The sequence below is a fragment of the Pelmatolapia mariae genome, linkage group LG10_11 (assembly GCF_036321145.2).
Source record: "Pelmatolapia mariae isolate MD_Pm_ZW linkage group LG10_11, Pm_UMD_F_2, whole genome shotgun sequence".
Taxonomy (NCBI): Eukaryota; Metazoa; Chordata; class Actinopteri; order Cichliformes; family Cichlidae; genus Pelmatolapia; species Pelmatolapia mariae.
In genome coordinates, this window is record NC_086236.1 from 69,713,951 (window position 1) to 69,732,293 (window position 18,343).

Here is an 18,343-nt window from a genome sequence, read left to right on the forward strand (position 1 = left end):
CTTTCTCCCTCCTCCCCACACCTGAAATTCACTGAGGAGATGATGGAGCGGGTCAATGCTGGGCTCAGATCTACCCCCCGGCCCAATCCCTTTTTGTCCCCCATTAACCCCCCACCAGAGCAGCCAAAGGTTCGCCATCGAGCCCCGCCCTCAACAGAGCAATCAAAGTTACACTGCGCAGCCTCGCCGCCCTTAGTTCCTCCTTACCACCTTCATGCTCTGTCTCCGCAGTCTGATGTGTGATGTGTGGAGGGTCCAGGCTGCGAGGATTATGACAGTGGTGACTTTTCCCAGGAGAAGCTGGGACCCTGTTTATTAGAAGGTTTCAAAATTTCTGTACTTTTAGGTGACAGAAGGAGACATGTGGCCTGGTCAAAACACAAAGAGCTGCACTCTAAAAGATCTTTAAATGTAGTAAACATACCTTGTGTGCCACAGACTGCTCCCAAACACGAGGGGGCAAATAATACCTCTAAAACACTTAAGTTGGCTTTATTAAACGTTAGATCTTTAGCTGGGAAAACATTTTTAATTAATGATTTAATCACTGAGCACAGCCTTGATTTTATGTTTTTAACTGAAACTTGGTTGGACCAAAGTAACAGTGGAGCTGTTTTCATCGAGACGACCCCTCCTAACTACAGTTTTATCAGTGAGGCCAGGGTGAGCAGGAGAGGAGGAGGGGTTGCTGTCTTATTTAATGAATCATTTCAATGTAAGCAGCTATCTCCTGGAAGTTTTCAGTCTTTTGAATATGTGGCGTTACAGCTGAAGGCCCCATCCAAAGTTGTGTTTCTTAATGTTTACAGGCCTCCCAAATACTGCACAGACTTTTTTAATGACCTCAGTGAACTGCTGTCTGTGATCTGTGTTGATTTCGACTGTGTAATTATTGTTGGGGATTTTAACATCCATGTGGACAACCCTCAGGACAAAGGGACTAAAGACCTGAGTAACACTCTGGGCAACTTTGGGCTGACTCAGCATGTAACAGAGGCCACACATAATAGAGGACACACTCTTGACCTACTGATCTCCAAGGGCCTGAGCATTTCAAAGGTTACTGTGTCTGATGTGGGCCTGTCTGATCATTACTGTGTTTTCTTTGAAAGTAAAATCTCAGCCCACACAAATATATCAACAGCAGTGATCACAAAACGGTGTATAACTGAACACAGTAGTGAGATCTTTAACCAGGTCTTCCCATTAACACCTGACCTGTCCAGAGGTTCAGTCAATGAGCTCGTCACTAGCTTCAATGCTAAAATGTTAAATGTAATGGACACTATTGCTCCCATTAAGGTGAAGGTTATCTCTGGAAGGAAGAAGTCTCCATGGAGAAACTCCACACTGGTGAAAAATGAAAAAAGAGAGTGTAGGAAAGCTGAGCGCAGATGGAGAAAAACAAACCTCCAGGTTCATTATGACATCTATAAAGAGAAACTTCACAATTATAATTTACAACTGAGGAGTGCAAGGAGGTCCTACTTCTCTGACATCATCACCAAAAACAGTCATAACGCTCGGGTCCTATTTTCTACAGTTGACAGGCTAACAAACCCTCCTGTGACAGTGGCAGCTGAACTTCATTCGACCATGGCCTGCAATGACTTTGCCAAATTCTTCACAGAAAAAATCCAAAAGATTAGACAAGCAATTGGTACATCAACAGCAGATCCAGGACATGTACTGTGTCCACCAAAAAACTGTTTAAACACCATCAAACAGTTTCACCCTATTAACAACAAAGACCTGGAGGACATCTTAGGTCAACTGAACTCCTCCTCTTGCTGTTTAGATGTCCTGCCAACAAGTTTTTTCAAAAAGGTCTCAAAGACTTTGGAGTCAGACCTGTTACAGATCATAAACTTTTCTTTAACGTCAGGTGTGTTTCCAGAATCACTAAAAACTGCTGTAATTAAACCTATACTGAAAAAGGACAATCTTGACAAGACACAAATGAATAACTACAGGCCGATCTCAAACCTCCCATTTTTAAGTAAGATCATTGAAAAAGCAGTTTCTCAACAGCTCAATTACTTCTTAACACAGAATAACTGCTATGATGCCTTCCAGTCAGGTTTTAGACAGAACCACAGCACTGAAACCGCTCTGACCAAAGTGTTTAATGACATATGTCTGAATACAGACAGTGGAAAAATGTCAGTCTTAGTTTTACTGGATCTCAGTGCAGCATTTGATACAGTTGACCACAACATATTACTCAAACGACTGGAGAACTGGGCAGGTCTTTCAGGAACTGTACTAAACTGGTTCAAAACATACTTAGAAAACAGGAAATACTTTGTATCAATAGGTAACTTCACATCTGAGCAGACAAGTATCACATGTGGAGTTCCCCAAGGTTCCATCTTGGGACCCCTTCTGTTTAACATCTACATGCTCCCACTGGCACAGATTATAAAGAACAACAAAATAAACTATCATAGCTACGCAGATGACACACAAATATATATCACAATGTCACCAGGAGACCGAGGCCCTGTACAGGCTCTTGGTAAATGCATTGAGGAAATTAATGACTGGTTGTGCCACAATTTTCTCCAGCTAAACAAAAACAAAACTGAAGTAATAGTCTTTGGTGCCAAAGAAAAACGATTACAGGTCACCAGAGAACTTCAATCTATACACCTAAAAACCACCAACCAGGCGAGAAATTTGGGTGTAGTGATGGATGCAGACCTAAACTTAGAAAAACACATTAAGACAATAACAAAATCAGCTTACTATCACCTCAAGAATATTTCAAGGATAAAAGATCTGATGTCTCAACAGGACCTGGAAAAACTAGTCCATGCATTCATCTTTAGTAGGCTTGATTACTGTAACAGCATCTTTACAGGTCTACCTAAAAAATCAGTCAGACAACTACAGCTCATTCAGAACTCTGCTGCTAGAGTCCTCACTAAGACCAAAAAAGTGGACCACATCAGTCCAGCTCTGAGGTCTTTACACTGGCTGCCTGTCCGTCAGAGGATAGACTTTAAAGTTCTGATGCTGGTCTATAAAGCTCTGAATGGTTTAGGACCAAAATACATCAGTGACCTCCTGACCCAGTATGAACCTTCCAGATCCCTCAGGTCATCTGGATCCGGTTTTTTATCAGTTCCCAGAGTCAGAACCAAACACGGAGAAGCTGCATTCAGCTTTTATGCTCCATATATCTGGAACAAACTCCCAGAAAGCCTCAGATCAGCTGAAACACTCAGTTTATTTAAATCCAGGTTGAAGACTCACCTATTCTCAGCTGCTTTTGAATAAAGCACCAAATCCACACTTTTAAGCTTAAATTTCAAAACTTACATTTTAACTACTGACTTTATCTACTGTTCTGATTTTATCTACTGTTTGATTTTTGATTTTAAATACTGTTTTGTTTGTTTGTTTGTTTGTTTGTTTGTTTGCTTGTCTTAATCAATTTTAAATCATGCTTTTTATTTGTTTTTGTTTTTAATGTCTCTGTAAAGCACTTTGAATCACCTTGTTGTTGAATTGTGCTATATAAATAAACTTGCCTTGCCTTGCCTACACTGCCTACACAATTAAGATTAAGGAACCGACCTCCCAGCCCATTGTTCCTTCAGTGGGCTGGTTTCAGTCATTATGCAAATGTACTGTTTATAAGATTGGGGAAACCTGCAGTCAGCTGGGACTGAAGAAGTCACTTGGATGAGTGACGAAATGTTTCTCCCACAAAACGCTACATCCAGATGAGTAGAATCAACTTTTGGAGATTTACTTACCTGGATGATTGAGCATGCATCAAGACATCTCTGCCTACACTGTTAACCCCCCCCCCCCCGGCACCTGGATCCAGATAAGTGGAAGTCTGTTTTAATTCCATAAACACTAACACTCAACCAACACTGAAAGCCACCACCCTGCAGAAGATGAGTTGAAAGGGCAACAAATGATTAAGCCTGTAAAACCAGCATGTTAGCTGTAAGTGGGATAAAATAAAAGATCATCTTAAAAAAAAAGAATATTTTACCATGTAGTCTGATACTTTCAGTGATAATAACAGGTGAGACAGAGGAGGGCAGCTTAAAAGCTTTTCTCCGTTACTCACATTAACACTGATGTATCAGCATCAGCATCAGCCCTAGTATAATGGGTCTGCCTGATCGCTCCACTGAGGGCCATTCTGCACTATTTGTCACAGTTTCTGGATCAATACTGAGCCATAAATACACAGTTAATCTAAAACAGCTGTTTTTTATTATTGTGAACATCATTATTTTTGGTTTTATCCTCTGGAATTTTTCACATTTTTATATTTTTGCTGAAACTGGCTGGCCAACAGAGGGCAGCATGGTGTAAAAACAACCGAGCACATCGAGAGTTGATCAGCTTACCTGTCTCAGCAAACAGGCTCCTGCAACCACACAGACTGCATAACACGCCCTCTCAGCTAACAGCCTCCAAACACAGAGCTGTTTATGTCTGCCGTCTCGCTCAGATTCGAGCTTGACATCTGTATGGTCCTGACACTTGACACCTCTGCTTCTCCAATCATGAACATCTGGCCCTCCTGACCCTGACCCTCCAGAGGAAACCTCTAATGAGCGCTGGCACCCCCCCCAACCTATCCCCTCCTTTGGGGCCAGCGCTGAAAATCACACACAAGGCAGGACGTTATAAATAACCAACCCCTCCCACCCCCACCGCCTCTGCGGACACAGCGCTCCTCTTTCCTGGCTCAGAAACACAAACACATCCACCTGGTGAACTTGTTAGGTTGACTTTTTTTATTTTCTTGTAAAGCGGGTCAGCCTGTAGAGCTAAAATTCACAAGCCTCAGATGTGAAAGTGTTTCTGCAGTGAGGAGTGTACGGTGGCTAAAGGACGAAGACCTGTGTGTGTGTGTGTGTGTGTGTGGGGGGGGGGGGGGGGTTGGAGGTAGATCACAGTGTGTTGGAGGGGTAGGCGGTATTGAAGGGGGCGGAAACACTCAAGCTGCCTCTGGCTACAGAAAGCTGGGCCGGAGCCTGTGGATTTGTTTGAGTCTGCTGTCAAACACAGAGTTGGTGGTTACATGGCACAAAGAGCAAGGAAGAGGGAGAGAAGAGGGTGAGGGAGCACGGGGAGGGGTGCACATAACTAACATGGAGAGTGTGGGGGGGGATGAAGGCCAAGTGAAAGTACAATCGGGAGCACTACAGACTAAAAGAGATCGTCCCCAACAGTCTGCATGTTCAGTAAACAGCATCCACTCGACATCACTAAAAGTACTCTGCAGACAACGCCACATATTACAAGAATGGGAGTCCTTCACACAGTGAAAACAGGACAGGTCAAATTTTCAACTCAACTGCAGCACTTATTCCTCAAACAACATGTTTGATGTTGAACAACAAAAGAAGTCAAATAGAGCAGAAGTTAAGCTCTTACTGGAGAATCAACCAGCGAAAACAAAACAAAGGAAACATACTTTTCAGATTTCAAAATGGGACGTGGCTGTCTACATTTGGGAATTGCAGGTTCAGATGTTGGTCTTTACCTTACTGCTGCGAAAATATCACACGAATGCGCTTTTATTATGAAAGGAAATATGTGGTCATGCTTTGTGCACTGCTGCAGGCTAATCATTGGTTTCCAGATTAAGAAATGAGCCAGATATATCCTCCACACCCCCACAGTCCTTCCAGAGTCTGTGCAGCGTGTAGTTAATATTTGGCCCGCTGCTAAAAAATCCAAACGACTAAACAATTGCGTCTTCTGACTGCTGACCTTGGGGGGTTTGAAAGGGTAGTCTGGTGTGAAGGCGATGTCCAGGAAGAAGACCCCTCCCTCGTACACTGAGCCCGGTGGCCCCAGGATGGTCGACCTCCACTCGTAGATGTTGTCTCCTTTGGGGCCGGCGCTGGAAAATTGAAACAAAAGATTGGTTAATATGTTAATCAGCACGGAGCATTGAAATCGACATCCTGGTGTTCAGACCGCCAGCGGGCTGATAGAGATTTGGGGCGGTGCGGGGGGGGCAGCTGAGGCGGTAAAATGCCTGCTTCTGACAAGTTAATGATGGAGATTTGGGGAATGCTGAAGCCATGGAGGGTTGAGGGTTTTTTAGTTCAAGGCTATTTTTGAAGGATTTACACCATATTTCAAAATTTTGATCAGAAGATTGGATTTCTTGCCACTGGGGGGGGTCGAGGAAGTGAAGCATTTCTGAAAAACTGACACACACTAATGATACTGCATGAGCATGAGACCTCAATAAATGAAAGACATACAAAAAGCTAACAGTAGAAGACCAACAACGCACGTGTACATGGAAATAATTCATCTGCAAAAAGGCTTTAATGCTCCAAAAATAAAAAACAGTAATGGCTAGTGTTAGAGAGAGTGTGCTTTGGTTTTGTCCTGTGGTTTCCTCTCACTGGTTGATGTGGTAACAGAGATAAGCTCAATAATCAGTCCACAGATTCATTTTGGTGACACTTTTTTGGAAAATGTGCCAACTGGGCTCTAAAAATAAGACAGATAAAGCGATAACTAAGAAACAGTTGCATAAAGACTCTGCAGCTCTCCCTGAATGGATAAAAATACTTCAGGAAATGTGTGAAATGGAAGAATTGATATTCTCTCAGACTACACAACTACACAATTTGGGGAAAGCTGGGAAAAACACTGGATATCGTATCCGACTGTGAAATGAAATGCAATGATTTTTTTCTGCAAGTTTAGTTTTATTGTTTAGTTGTTGTTTTTTTTTTAGGAAGAACTAACGGAGCAGATCTCTGGATATGAGTGAGTGTTACGCACATGGGCCAAGAATATGGTTGTTTAGTTCTCCTAAAAGGAAAACTAAACCACCGCTATAATCATCAATAAAAGATGAAGCTTGGGCAGGGAGCGCGTGTGTGTGAGCATGAAAGGAGGTGCACCCACGCTTAAATACATTAATAAATCATAATATATACACTCTGACAATAAAAGAGCGGGTTATCGCTTCTCTTCATTTTGTTTCTCTTCCTGTGGACAGACTTGTACTCCACATCTTGAACAGCAGTTTGTGATGGTAGTCCTCGTTCTGCTCTGCAGCCTTGTGGTCAGTGTGGCTACACTTCAGCCAGCTCTCCACCTGCTGTAAGCTCTGGTTAGAGCGGACCACCAGCTCACAGCAAGTCTTCATAACAGAACCGTCACCACAAGTAGCCCAAGACGGTGGAGCTGGAAATGAGCCCACCCGTAGGGAAACATGAAGAGAGAGAAGGGCCGGGGCTGACTGGTTAGCAGACTGAATTTTGAAAAAGAGTGTGGAGATTTTCTTGATAGTGGGGCCACCCACTCGAGTAAAGCTCATGGGTCATAAAACATATTCTCATAAATAAATGAATATTAGCCGAGTTCGTTTTCTACCATTCATTCGATTTAAACTTTGAACAAGTGAAAACTGTCTCACTGAGGTACACAGAAAAAAAATATTTGTGTTTGAAATCTTATATTTAGGTGTACCTTCCAGCAATTCATTCTCTCTCTCTCTATTTATTTATACTTTTTATTCCCGACACCATATGCATTTCATTTTACCACTGACAGCCATGATTGTGGGATTTATTTGTTCTACTTTTTTGTTGAAAAATGACAAAAAAAAAAAAGACAAATATAACCTTAAAGACTTTTACATGAGATATTTAAAGGCCCAACTGGTGCAAAAGGATTAAATATTCATGCTGTTTTTGTCTTCATTAGAGGAGTATTTATGTCGCGCGGAGATTGAAGGTCACATCTGTTGTATAGGCGCCGTAATTAATACCATTTCCATATTAAGGGCTTCCTTCCCCCCAACCACCATTGTCTACAATAAGACCCTGATCTGGCACAGAGCCATTTAGAGACCGGGACAACGTCCAGATCACAAAGCCCGGGACAATGAACAATCCCTCCTATTTCATGTAATTACCAGGGATGGTGTTTAACGCCAAACCTTAGCGTCTGGCAGATGTGCTAACAAATGTGTGCATATGAAGCGCAGGCACACAGGGCTGTGAGAGCACTTTTATTTAAACCAAGAGCTTGAGAGATATTTCCTGGAAGAGACTCTGCAACAGCCTCCAACGTTAAACTGTTAAAAGCAGCATCTGGCTCTAAGCATGCCCCTGACAATAGATCACTCTCCGTAAATAGAAATCAGACATCAGACTTGAGACATTTCCCTCTTCCTTCCAGTGTCAACACACACAAATTTCCACTAATCTACTTTTACACTGCCCGTCTCTTAAGCCTTCTTTAATTAGCTCATTATGACTACTTATTCTCTGGGGAATTAGAGCAGAATACACTTGATATAATAATAAAACAATCTGACTTTGAAAAGAATCGTGGTGTTAGTCATTTGTATCTGTAAACTTTAAAGTGTGATATTTAAAACGGTGCACGGTGACTGCTGGATGAGTGATTGCCACATAAAGGACACAGGTGGTGTTAAACAGCACACGCGTGGTAAGAGGGTCCATTTAAACCGTGGAGTGTTACAACACTGGTTTAGTTTGTTTTGGCAGGCACAAACAATGCTGTCTAAATATGCTGAAAAGACACCAAATAACCCCAAAATTTCAGGCTTCGTTTCGCCTCCAAACAAACGTTCGGACTGAGCACAACAGCTAAAGTCACTGTAGGCAGTGACCACAAAGAAGAAGGATTTACAGGCACACAGAGACAGATGTTGACATCTGATAGCCAGCAGTTTGGGCCTGTCATAACAATATAAAGTGAGGAAAAACACACATTATGAACTGCTCCTCTCATCCAACTATCCCTTCTAAAGAGAAGTTAAATCAGAGCAGAGGACTAGTGGACTAGCGCTTTCAGGACAGCAGATCTGTTTAGTGTAACGTGTCAATCATAAGAGTCAGAAATGTCAAACATGGGCAACACTAGAACAAGTGGGTCAGTTGAATCCACTGGCATTTTGAAGGACATAAAAAGTTAAAATCCTACACTGAAACCTGATGAGCACCTCTCAAAATCAATGTAGGAAAGAACAGCGGTGATTGGCTGGTTTGGTACCATCATTTCCTCCTGTGCATTTCCAGTTCCTGCTACTTAAATGCTGTAATTTACATTTTGATATGCATGTTATATGATGACCAAATGCTAGCTTGATTTTTTTAACAGATAAATATAAAGAGGGAGGAGTTGTGGTCGGGGTCGGGGATAGCATGTTGAGCCAGAGCAGATAAGTGAAGAAACAGCAGTATGGCAGCCTGTACAGAACAGGGAGAATCACAGCTGACTGAGCAGAGTGTCCAGACTGTGAGAAACTAATTCAATTGAGTCATGAGTGAAAACCACCGGCGAGTAGCTGAATTGGACGGGTTTCAGGCCTGAGGAGCAGAAGGCTATGGTTCTCTGGGTTGGGGGAAGAAAGGCTGCCCCAAGCGAGGGAGTTCAAGTATCTTGGGAAGTCCTGCAGTAATGTGGGCGTTGCACCAGACTGTTGTTGTAAAGAGAGAGCCGAGCCAAAAGGCTTTACCATCCCTATTCCAACCCTCCCGTGGTCATGAGATCTAAAAGAGCAAGTTTGCAAATACAAGCAGCTGAAATGAGTTTCCAGTGTAGGGTAGAGATAGGGAGAACAGCTGAACTGCTACTGCTGGTCTGGCCATCAGGTTAGGATGTGTCCTGTGTGCCTGCCTGCCTTTGGAGGTTTCTCAGGCACGCTCATCTAGAGGGGTAGATTAGTGGAAAAAGTTCTGCTGGGAGAAGGATGTCTGAAATACTCCACGTAGCCTGAGACTAAGTGGAAGGCTAACATACTACAATGGACTGGAGGTTGGATCTTTTTTGAAAACACGGAAAACTATTTGAAAGTGTTATTTACAAGTGGATTTGAAAATATATTTGATCTGTAATCAAATGATTTGATTAACTTAAAAACAAAAAAGAATGATAAAATTGAGTTAAAAAATGAAAAATTTACATCTTCAAAAAATGAGATCTTTGCGTGGCTGCTGATGTTGGAGCAACAAAAACAACTGCAATCTTTATACATCACACACCACTTAGTTTGTCCGCTGAACGTGAACACAAGCTGAGCCACCCTGGAAAAGGCTCGGTCCAAATTGGTCCGGACATGTTGTCATAACAGGCACCACAGTCGTTATGTCAGCGCCTGCCTTTTTGTGAACTCATTTTGTGTCTCATTCGCTGTTAACAGCAGGTTTTCACCTCATCCTTTAGTCTGAACAACTGTTCAAAACAACCTTCAGATGTTGTCAAATGACGCTTTATAACATCTAGCTTATTCCAAGCATACACCCACCTTTATCTGTGAGTGGGTATGGCTTTCAAACGCAGGCCTTTTAGTGTAAATCTGACTGATAAATAAATGATTTAGTTCTTTTCAAATGTGGACGAGTGAACTGAGCCACTCACTGGCTCAACATTACTCTGTATTTCCTGCTGGTGAAAGAACCACAAAGACAGCTTATTTTTCTTGCTTGAGGATATCTTCCTTCTGTGACTCTTTAGCTTACATTTCTGTGCTACATACACACAGACACACTCACATATCAAGGTAACACTTTTATCACATCTATTCAAAAGCTTCTGTGACACCGCGGTGAATAAAAGAGGTGACTATTTCGTTCTCTGGCATCCCCAATAGAAGGAGATGCTCACTTCTTTTGAGGGTGATGAGATTGTAGTGGCGATAATAACTCAGACATGAAGGAAAGATAGTGATGATAGGGCACGGCAGAGGTGCGCGCTCAGCAGCGAGATTGCTGTAGGGGAGCTGACAACCGCACAAGGGCTGTGGATAAAGGCTAAGTCAATAGCTGAATGTGCATGCCACCACTGGCTGTTGCTTGGAGACCTCCTCCCCCCACCGGCTCCGGCGCTCCCATGGTGCTTTGTTGCAGCTGGTTGAAGGCCAGCTCATTCAGGATCTGACAGTCTCTCTCTCACAGGCTATTAGTTTTGGGAGATTTGAGCGCTGCAGCCGTCATAAAGTTCGAGTTGGGTCAGTTCATCTGCAGATGCACAATTTTAAGTGTTTGTAAGAGATTTCCTTCACCAGGCTGTTGTGGTGATGAGTTAAATGCCTGACTTTCTTTGTTCCACACATTTATAGAGTAGTTAGCAGATAACCAAGGCAGTATTTGAGTTCCAACACAGCAAATACACCTTTAAAACCTCAAGTAACCAAGATATTTCTATTTTGACTGAATGACTGAATGTAGTGTAAAGCGCTTTGGGGTCCTTAGGGACTAAGTAAAGCACTATACAAATGCAGGCCATTTACCATTTTTATTTTATCAGAGTTCAACACTGGCTTCGGATGTAGCAACTGTCAGTTAAATAAAACCCCAACGATGACTTAGAGACATTATACATATTAAAAAAGTGCTCCATAACAACAGCAGCAACACCACTAAGGATCACAATACCACTAAGTCACCTGGATTTGTTCATCAGAGAATTATTAGGAAGTATAAACAATACCTAACTCCTAATGACCACAGAGAGGGTGCGACACACTGAGGAAGGCTCGCCCTCTGCCCACTACATCAGACTGTGGCAGCAACACCACAATATGACTATGTAGTAATTTTAATAGTCCATTTTAAATTAATAGTCAAAATTTTTGCATAATAATAAGCTCTGCAATTAATCTAGCTGGGTATACCCCCCGTTAGTCAAACCCCGCAACACAGAGGGTGTCGCTGCTGCCAGCTTGGAGCAAAATTTACAGGAAAAAATTTAAAGATTACTGCAAAGTAAGCTAGCAGTTTATGTACAACCAGACAGCCTTTATTCAGACTTATTCTATAGCTTTGTCACTGTGAAAACAAACCCGCAGTGCATGCGGGTTTGTTCAAAAAGATCACTTTTTCTTCAAATTCTATTGTGATAGCGATTACAGCAGCAAGAGCTGTCACTGTCGCCTCCAAAGCAACTCCATTTTCTTTCACTCCATCCAATCACGAAGCTTCCGCTTTGCTTCTCGCTGTGTGCGTGTCAGAGAGGCTCCAGCTTCACCATAATTTACCGCAGTGTCATCTTCACTGCTGCTGGGAAAAACAGAAGCTGCCTGGGCTCAGTCTTTTTAATACGCACACATGCTTGTAGATGTGTTTTATGGTCTCCATGCATCCATGCATCCTTGCTTTCTATGTATAAAAGAATTAAAGAAAAGAAAAAACATTTTTGATAGCTCAAAGAATTCTTTTGTTTAAAAAAAAATAATAAAAAAATTAAGATATGTTTGATTGAATTATGTGTTACCAGTCTAAAAACCTGGGACTCCATAATAATTTGATCACAAACAAATTTCAGTGCAGTCGTTGTAGTCGGGTGTTTTTTTTTTTCCCTCCTTGCATTCATCCATGCATTTTGTTCCTCTTATCCTAATGGAGAGGGGTGGGGGCTGGAGCCTATCCCAGCTGCCACTGGGTGAGAGGTGGGGTATACCATGGACAGGTTTGCAGCATGTTGCAGGACTAACAAAGAGACAGGCAACCATTGGCATTCACAGTCACACATGCGGGCAATTTAGAATTACCAGTTAACATAACTCCACTAACTGCATGTCTTTGGACTGTGGGAGGAAGCCAGAGCGCCCAGAGAGAGCCCACACAGGCACGGGGAGAGCATGCGAACTCCACACAGAAAGGCCCCAGACAGATGGTGGATTCAAACCCAGGAGCTTCTTGCTGAGAGGCTTTTGTTTTAAAGTAAATGTAATTAAAATCTTGTTTGAAAAAACGTAATATTTTACATATTTACTCACGATTTTGGATTCTGTGTGATCATGCTTGGCTGGTGCCTTGCCAAAAAAAAACAAAACAAAACATAAAAATCAAGTGAAATTGTGAAACTGAAAAAGAGCTAACCTGCAATAATCTTACAACCAACCCTGAAATAGAGAGTGACAGTCATAAATATTCCCCGTCACTTCTGTCTTTCTCTGCCTCTGTGGGAAAACAATCCTCTCTTCAGGCAGACAGAAGCAGCTCTGCACACTTACATGACGTTCACCACCTTAACAGTGCTGTTTAAAGGCTTTGTTACAGGCTGAAATAACAATAATCTGTGGTCAATAACACGCTACATCTGCAGTGCACTGTCAGCCAAACGCCTCGATGTAGTATTTGGGTCATTTGTTTGAGGGGTCTGGGATGCATTAGTGTGCGGGTGTCCGTGAGAAACTTGCCACTGCCTTGTCCTCGGAGATTATGATCACGGAGGAACCCACTTTGACAGCTGTGCTGCTTCCTACACAGCAGAGCCCCAATATGACGTTTCACCACAGATTCATCCCGCTTCTGCTTTTTGGTTCATTCTTTCTCCGGACATTTATTTTAGGGATGAATGAGGGACTTTCCTGATGACTAATTTAGCAGTTGATTAAAACAGAACAGAAAAAAACAGCACCAAAATCTAATGGATGTGGTTAAATATACATACGTGAGTGTTGTGTTATTAAAAACATTTTATTTTACATCAAATTTCTGTCTTCCGGTGACGTGAAATGAAAATGAGGTGTTATATAGGCCGCTTCCACTTTTGGGACACAGCTCTCTTGTTTTGCTTTGGTTACAAAACAAACGCACCTCTTTCCTTTACAGAGGTGCATCTTAGCCCCTCCCTAAAACCTAAACTCACTTACTGCTTAGTTCAGCTCCAGACAAAATGAGTAAAACAGAGCCCTTATTCAATGAGATTCATATACCAAAAAGGTTTCTGTCTTTGTCCTAATTACTCAGGGCCTTTCACCTCTTTTGGTGACATATGACGGATACCACTACCCCACAGTTATTCTGAGGCATCTTTTCTGTGAATTCACCATCTGGCCAAGGCCCATGTCCTCTGACATGGACCTCATGATCAAAAACACAGCCTACCCTGGCCCTAACCCCTTAATAAACAACCCTCTTCACGCCATCATTTTTGCTTCTCTTTGCTCCATTTTTATATATTTGTTTGTTTAAATAAGAAATATATTTAACCTTCACATAAATCTCCTGTAAAAGGCATACAGGATGATTTGTTGAGCATGGCTAACATTAGCAGCAGCAGGCTGTGTAGTTGACACGATTCAGTCACGTTTTTATGCTGGCGGTGTCTGTGAGAAGGAGCGAGTAATCAAATCTCACACTGACCTCAAGTCTCATCAAAAACCTCAACAATGAGCACAACACCAAAGCCGTTTTCACACACACAAACCTCTGGTCATTTTCTCAGGTCAGGATATTTTCCACAGTTGTCTGTTTTCAGATGTAGCACAGCAGGAAATAGTCTGCTTCAGATGCACTCACAATAATGGAAACACTCAATGAGGTTTCCATGGACCTTATAAGAAAACTCAGTGTTCTCACATTCGCCCCAGCTGGCTTACAACTTCTGCGTGTATGAAACCTGCAATGAATTCATGACTGCGTTGCCTGTGAGGATGTTCAACTTAATGACCCCTCACACCGCCCTTCAGTATTTTGCCTCAACGAAAATCCTCAAGTGAACTGAAAGCTGGGAGAAAATAAAAATGGACAGTTTCCTTTTCCTCTGCAAACCGTCTTGAGGTTTCAGTTTGCTTTGTGGTGTATAAAGAGGACACTGTACAACAGGCCTGCTTTGTCATTTTTACCTTTCACTCTTAGTTCCTAAAAACTATCCAAGCTGCGCCACATAATCACAGCCAGCCGTAACATTTCCATATATATTAAATGACCTTTCCTTCCCATGGTACGGCTCGGCCTGCGCAACCAGAGAGTCCTTCGCACATTTAATCACCCACACTACCACACCTCATAGACGGAGTAATCCACAGATAGGTGCCAATGGCAAAAGATAACCTTTATCTTAAAGCATGAGAGCAGGACTAATCTTTACATCATCGCTGACCTATCTCATGGTTATTGTCACCTAGAGCCAACAGGGATCAGGTTAAGTTGATGAAAGACTGTTGGTCATGAGACATGCTTCTGAATTTCTAAGCCGATGTAAAATTATCTGCTCTGATCATGTTTACAGGAAAAAGCTTCTCTTAGACTCTTAAAGAGGGAATTGATAAACATCAGATACCACTTGAGGATGCTCTGGAACAAACTGAAATGTCAGACCAGAATAAACTTAAGTTTTTCTACATCAAAGAAAACACTGCAAGCAACCACTATTAAAGAATGCACGAGTGAAAAGCGCAGCTGCAGGGAAACAGCAGGAACATCCGCCATGTGTGCTTAAAAGGACTGCGTGGTGGTGATGGAGTCTTTCAGAAACCGACTTTAAGACAAACAATACACAAATTCCCTCTTTGCCATCACTGAAACACATCCAACAAATACAGCGCTAAGGCTTCAAAGACGGCTTCTTTACTGGTCTCACCATGTTAAAGCCAGACTGTCCAGTGCATAGGCTGCAGTCAACAGACTATAATCAAATAAATCTGCATGTGAACAGCCATCAGATTAAAGGGGAACTATTATGCTTTTTAATTTGATCCTGTCATATATACTGTTCATGCTAAACATCCATCATCTGCCACTTATCTGGGTTGTGGGGGTAGCAGTTTAAGCTGAGACTCCTCCTCCAGCTCTTCTGGAGAACAACGAGGCGTTCCCAAGCTGCTGAGACACAGGGCCAGATTTACAAATGGTATGCGCCGGTGCAAACGCCTCTTCTGTTAAAAACCCACCGTTGGTATTCTTGTGGCACAAAATTTAACAACAACAACAGAAAACTTATTTGCTGCCTGCTGTGGTGGTGACAGTTGCTACTAGGAGTCTATATTATGTGGAATGAGAAGGGAAGATGTTATCTAAGCAAGTGCATAACTGCTGCGGGTGGGTGGCTCAAAGCTTTGACTCTATTCTTTTTACCGAGTCCTCACCTGCACGTTTAGGGCCAAGCCCCACACGAATACTGGTATTTTGATAAAACAGAGTGCAGCTGAAGTAAACTGAGCGTCAGAAGGAGAATCCCAACACAAGATGCACCCAAGAAGGCGTCTGGCAACGGGAAGCCATCTTACTTTTTACTGTCCACGTTTGTTACTATACATTAACACTACTCTTAATGTAAACATTATTTACTACAAATTTTAAAGGACAGTGGTGACGGGAGCTGTTTAAATTTACACACAGAACAAAGCTCACTACAAAATAAACCATGTGACAATCTGGGATGATTTTTGACTGAATTATGCAAAACTACAACAATAAAAATATGGAGCTGGAAATAGATATAATAATAGGTCCCCTTTAACCAACTATGTGAAAAGTTGAGTAATCTGTGAAATTTCTAGCCTCAGTGCTGGTCTTCAGCTTTTTCCCCTCATGAAAGGATGTTTCAACATATTTCGAGAATTTTTTCCCAGCCTTTGCAGCTGATTTTTATATTAAAAACACATGGATGAATTTAGCTCCCCAGTCACTAATATCTTCAACAACTCTGGAAATGTTTTTCTGAAAATATGACTGTTTATATACAGAACATACAGACGTACAGCTGTGAGCTGCAGGAATTTTATTAAAGGTTTCTATGGATTTTATTTCCCTCTAACCACTGTAAAAACTGGTCTCTACAGGAAGCCGATGACTTCAAGCTAACCACAGCTGGCACTCTCACCGAAACGAGAAACTACACCGCCACCTTGAAAGCGTAAAAAGGGTGAGGGAGTGTGACACTGAAAAGATGCTGTTGGATCCAATATTGCTTGCACATAATCTAAAAGGTCACCGACAGAAACATGCAAACATAATCAAACGTGATGCTGTGTGTGTGTGGGTGAGCAAAACAAAGAGCAAAAAACAGAGAGCTCCAGAAGCAGCCTGTCACACACAGAGCTGTTTACAGTGGCAGGTAAATAGCTGTCTGAGCCACAAACTGCACCAAGGGGCTGATAAATAAAACAGGGAGGTAAACTCGTAATTGAATGTGAATCAGTATGTTTTGGAGCTTGTGAATACCGCTAAGCACAAATAAAGCTATTATCTGTATTATTCGCCATTCCAGTTCATTCCCCACAGGCACTTTTTCCCCCCCTAACAGCACCGCCATTCAGTTAAGATCTTCTTTTCTATCAGCGGCTGTGGCGGTTATCAGAAGAGGAACTATAATGAAGCAATCTTCTTTCCCCCCAACCGTGAAAGAGCCCCAAGACCAATTACTGTGCAGCTCGACAGCCGGGGTGACACCTCCTTCCTCTGTTCTCTCGTCTTTATTGTCTCAAATGACATGGTTTGTTTTTTTAATCGAGCCTTTTTTTGTTAGTCTGTACAATGAATACTGCAATTACTGACCGGAAGGTTTATACAGCAACAAGGGAAATGGTTGAGTAGGTGGATGCATGCGTTTCCAAGTCGAAGGGAATAATACAGTTTGATTCCCACAGGGAGACGACTGTGTGTGCGCTGGGTTCAATCAATCCACACGGTTGTGAGTATTGAACTGAGGAAGTATACTTTATGAGAGAGGCCTTTTACTTAAAAAGTCTCATGTTCATGCAGCTGTATTTCAATTACTGTGAAGAAAAAGGCTATTTAGAATATATCACAAACAGCACTCGCATAGAAATCAAACCTTTAACTTATCATTTTATTTTGTGTTTTCAAGAGCAAAATTTATTGATTTATTTTTTTAATATTTTTTCCTAAAAGTACAGCTCTGATTGCTAGCAGAGAAACCAATCATAAGCAAGGCTGCTTAAGGGAAATGAGCCAGATCTGGACTAGAAAGCCCGTTTGTTCTACACATGTGCAGCTAGAGCTTCTTCCTGGCTTTTCCTTTACAGTAAAAGCCTTGGGGATATATACTTTGGAAGTAATAGAATAAACACTTAGTAATGATAGGAATTGGCAAAAAAACCAAACAAACAAACAAAAAACAAAACAGGCAATTTACAGCAGATTGCAGGACTTACATAAACTCTTATCTTTGGTTTTACTAGTCATGAAAATAGATTTATTTTGTTCTTAATAAATGTGCATTTTCTTCCCATGTTCACAAAGCTGTAAATAAACAGAGGATCTGATCTCTTCACAATGCTTCTGAGGTACAACACAGAATTCAGTGTGGTAAGCATTTTCCCTCTCCATGTTCCTGCTGCTTGCTGCCAGCATCTGGTGCAGTGCAAATGTTTGCCTCAAGCTAAAAATGTATAAAGCAGAGCATATATCATTAGCATAACGCACACATGCTTTGCATAAACGACAGCATAGAGCCATCACGAGTCATAAAAATACCACTTAGTCGACAAAGAACATGCTGTGTACCTAAAGTGAAGGACGACAGATCTATTAAGGAGAAACTTCGGTTCCCTAAAATGAGGACCGACAAACCAAATGTGCACAATTTGGCAAAAATAAATAAAAATCAA

The 18,343-nt window shown here is 41.9% G+C and overlaps 1 protein-coding gene across 1 annotated transcript in view; it reads right to left on the bottom strand.

Moving 5' to 3' along the window:
- Positions 1 to 18,343, bottom strand: part of LOC134638039 (ubiquitin-conjugating enzyme E2 E2) — a 40,235-nt gene that overhangs the window by 5,756 nt on the left and 16,136 nt on the right. Inside the window, exon 4 of the mRNA XM_063488678.1 lies at positions 5,752 to 5,884. Coding sequence (XP_063344748.1) covers positions 5,752 to 5,884 — 133 coding nt within the window. The remainder of the gene's footprint in view (positions 1 to 5,751; positions 5,885 to 18,343) is intronic.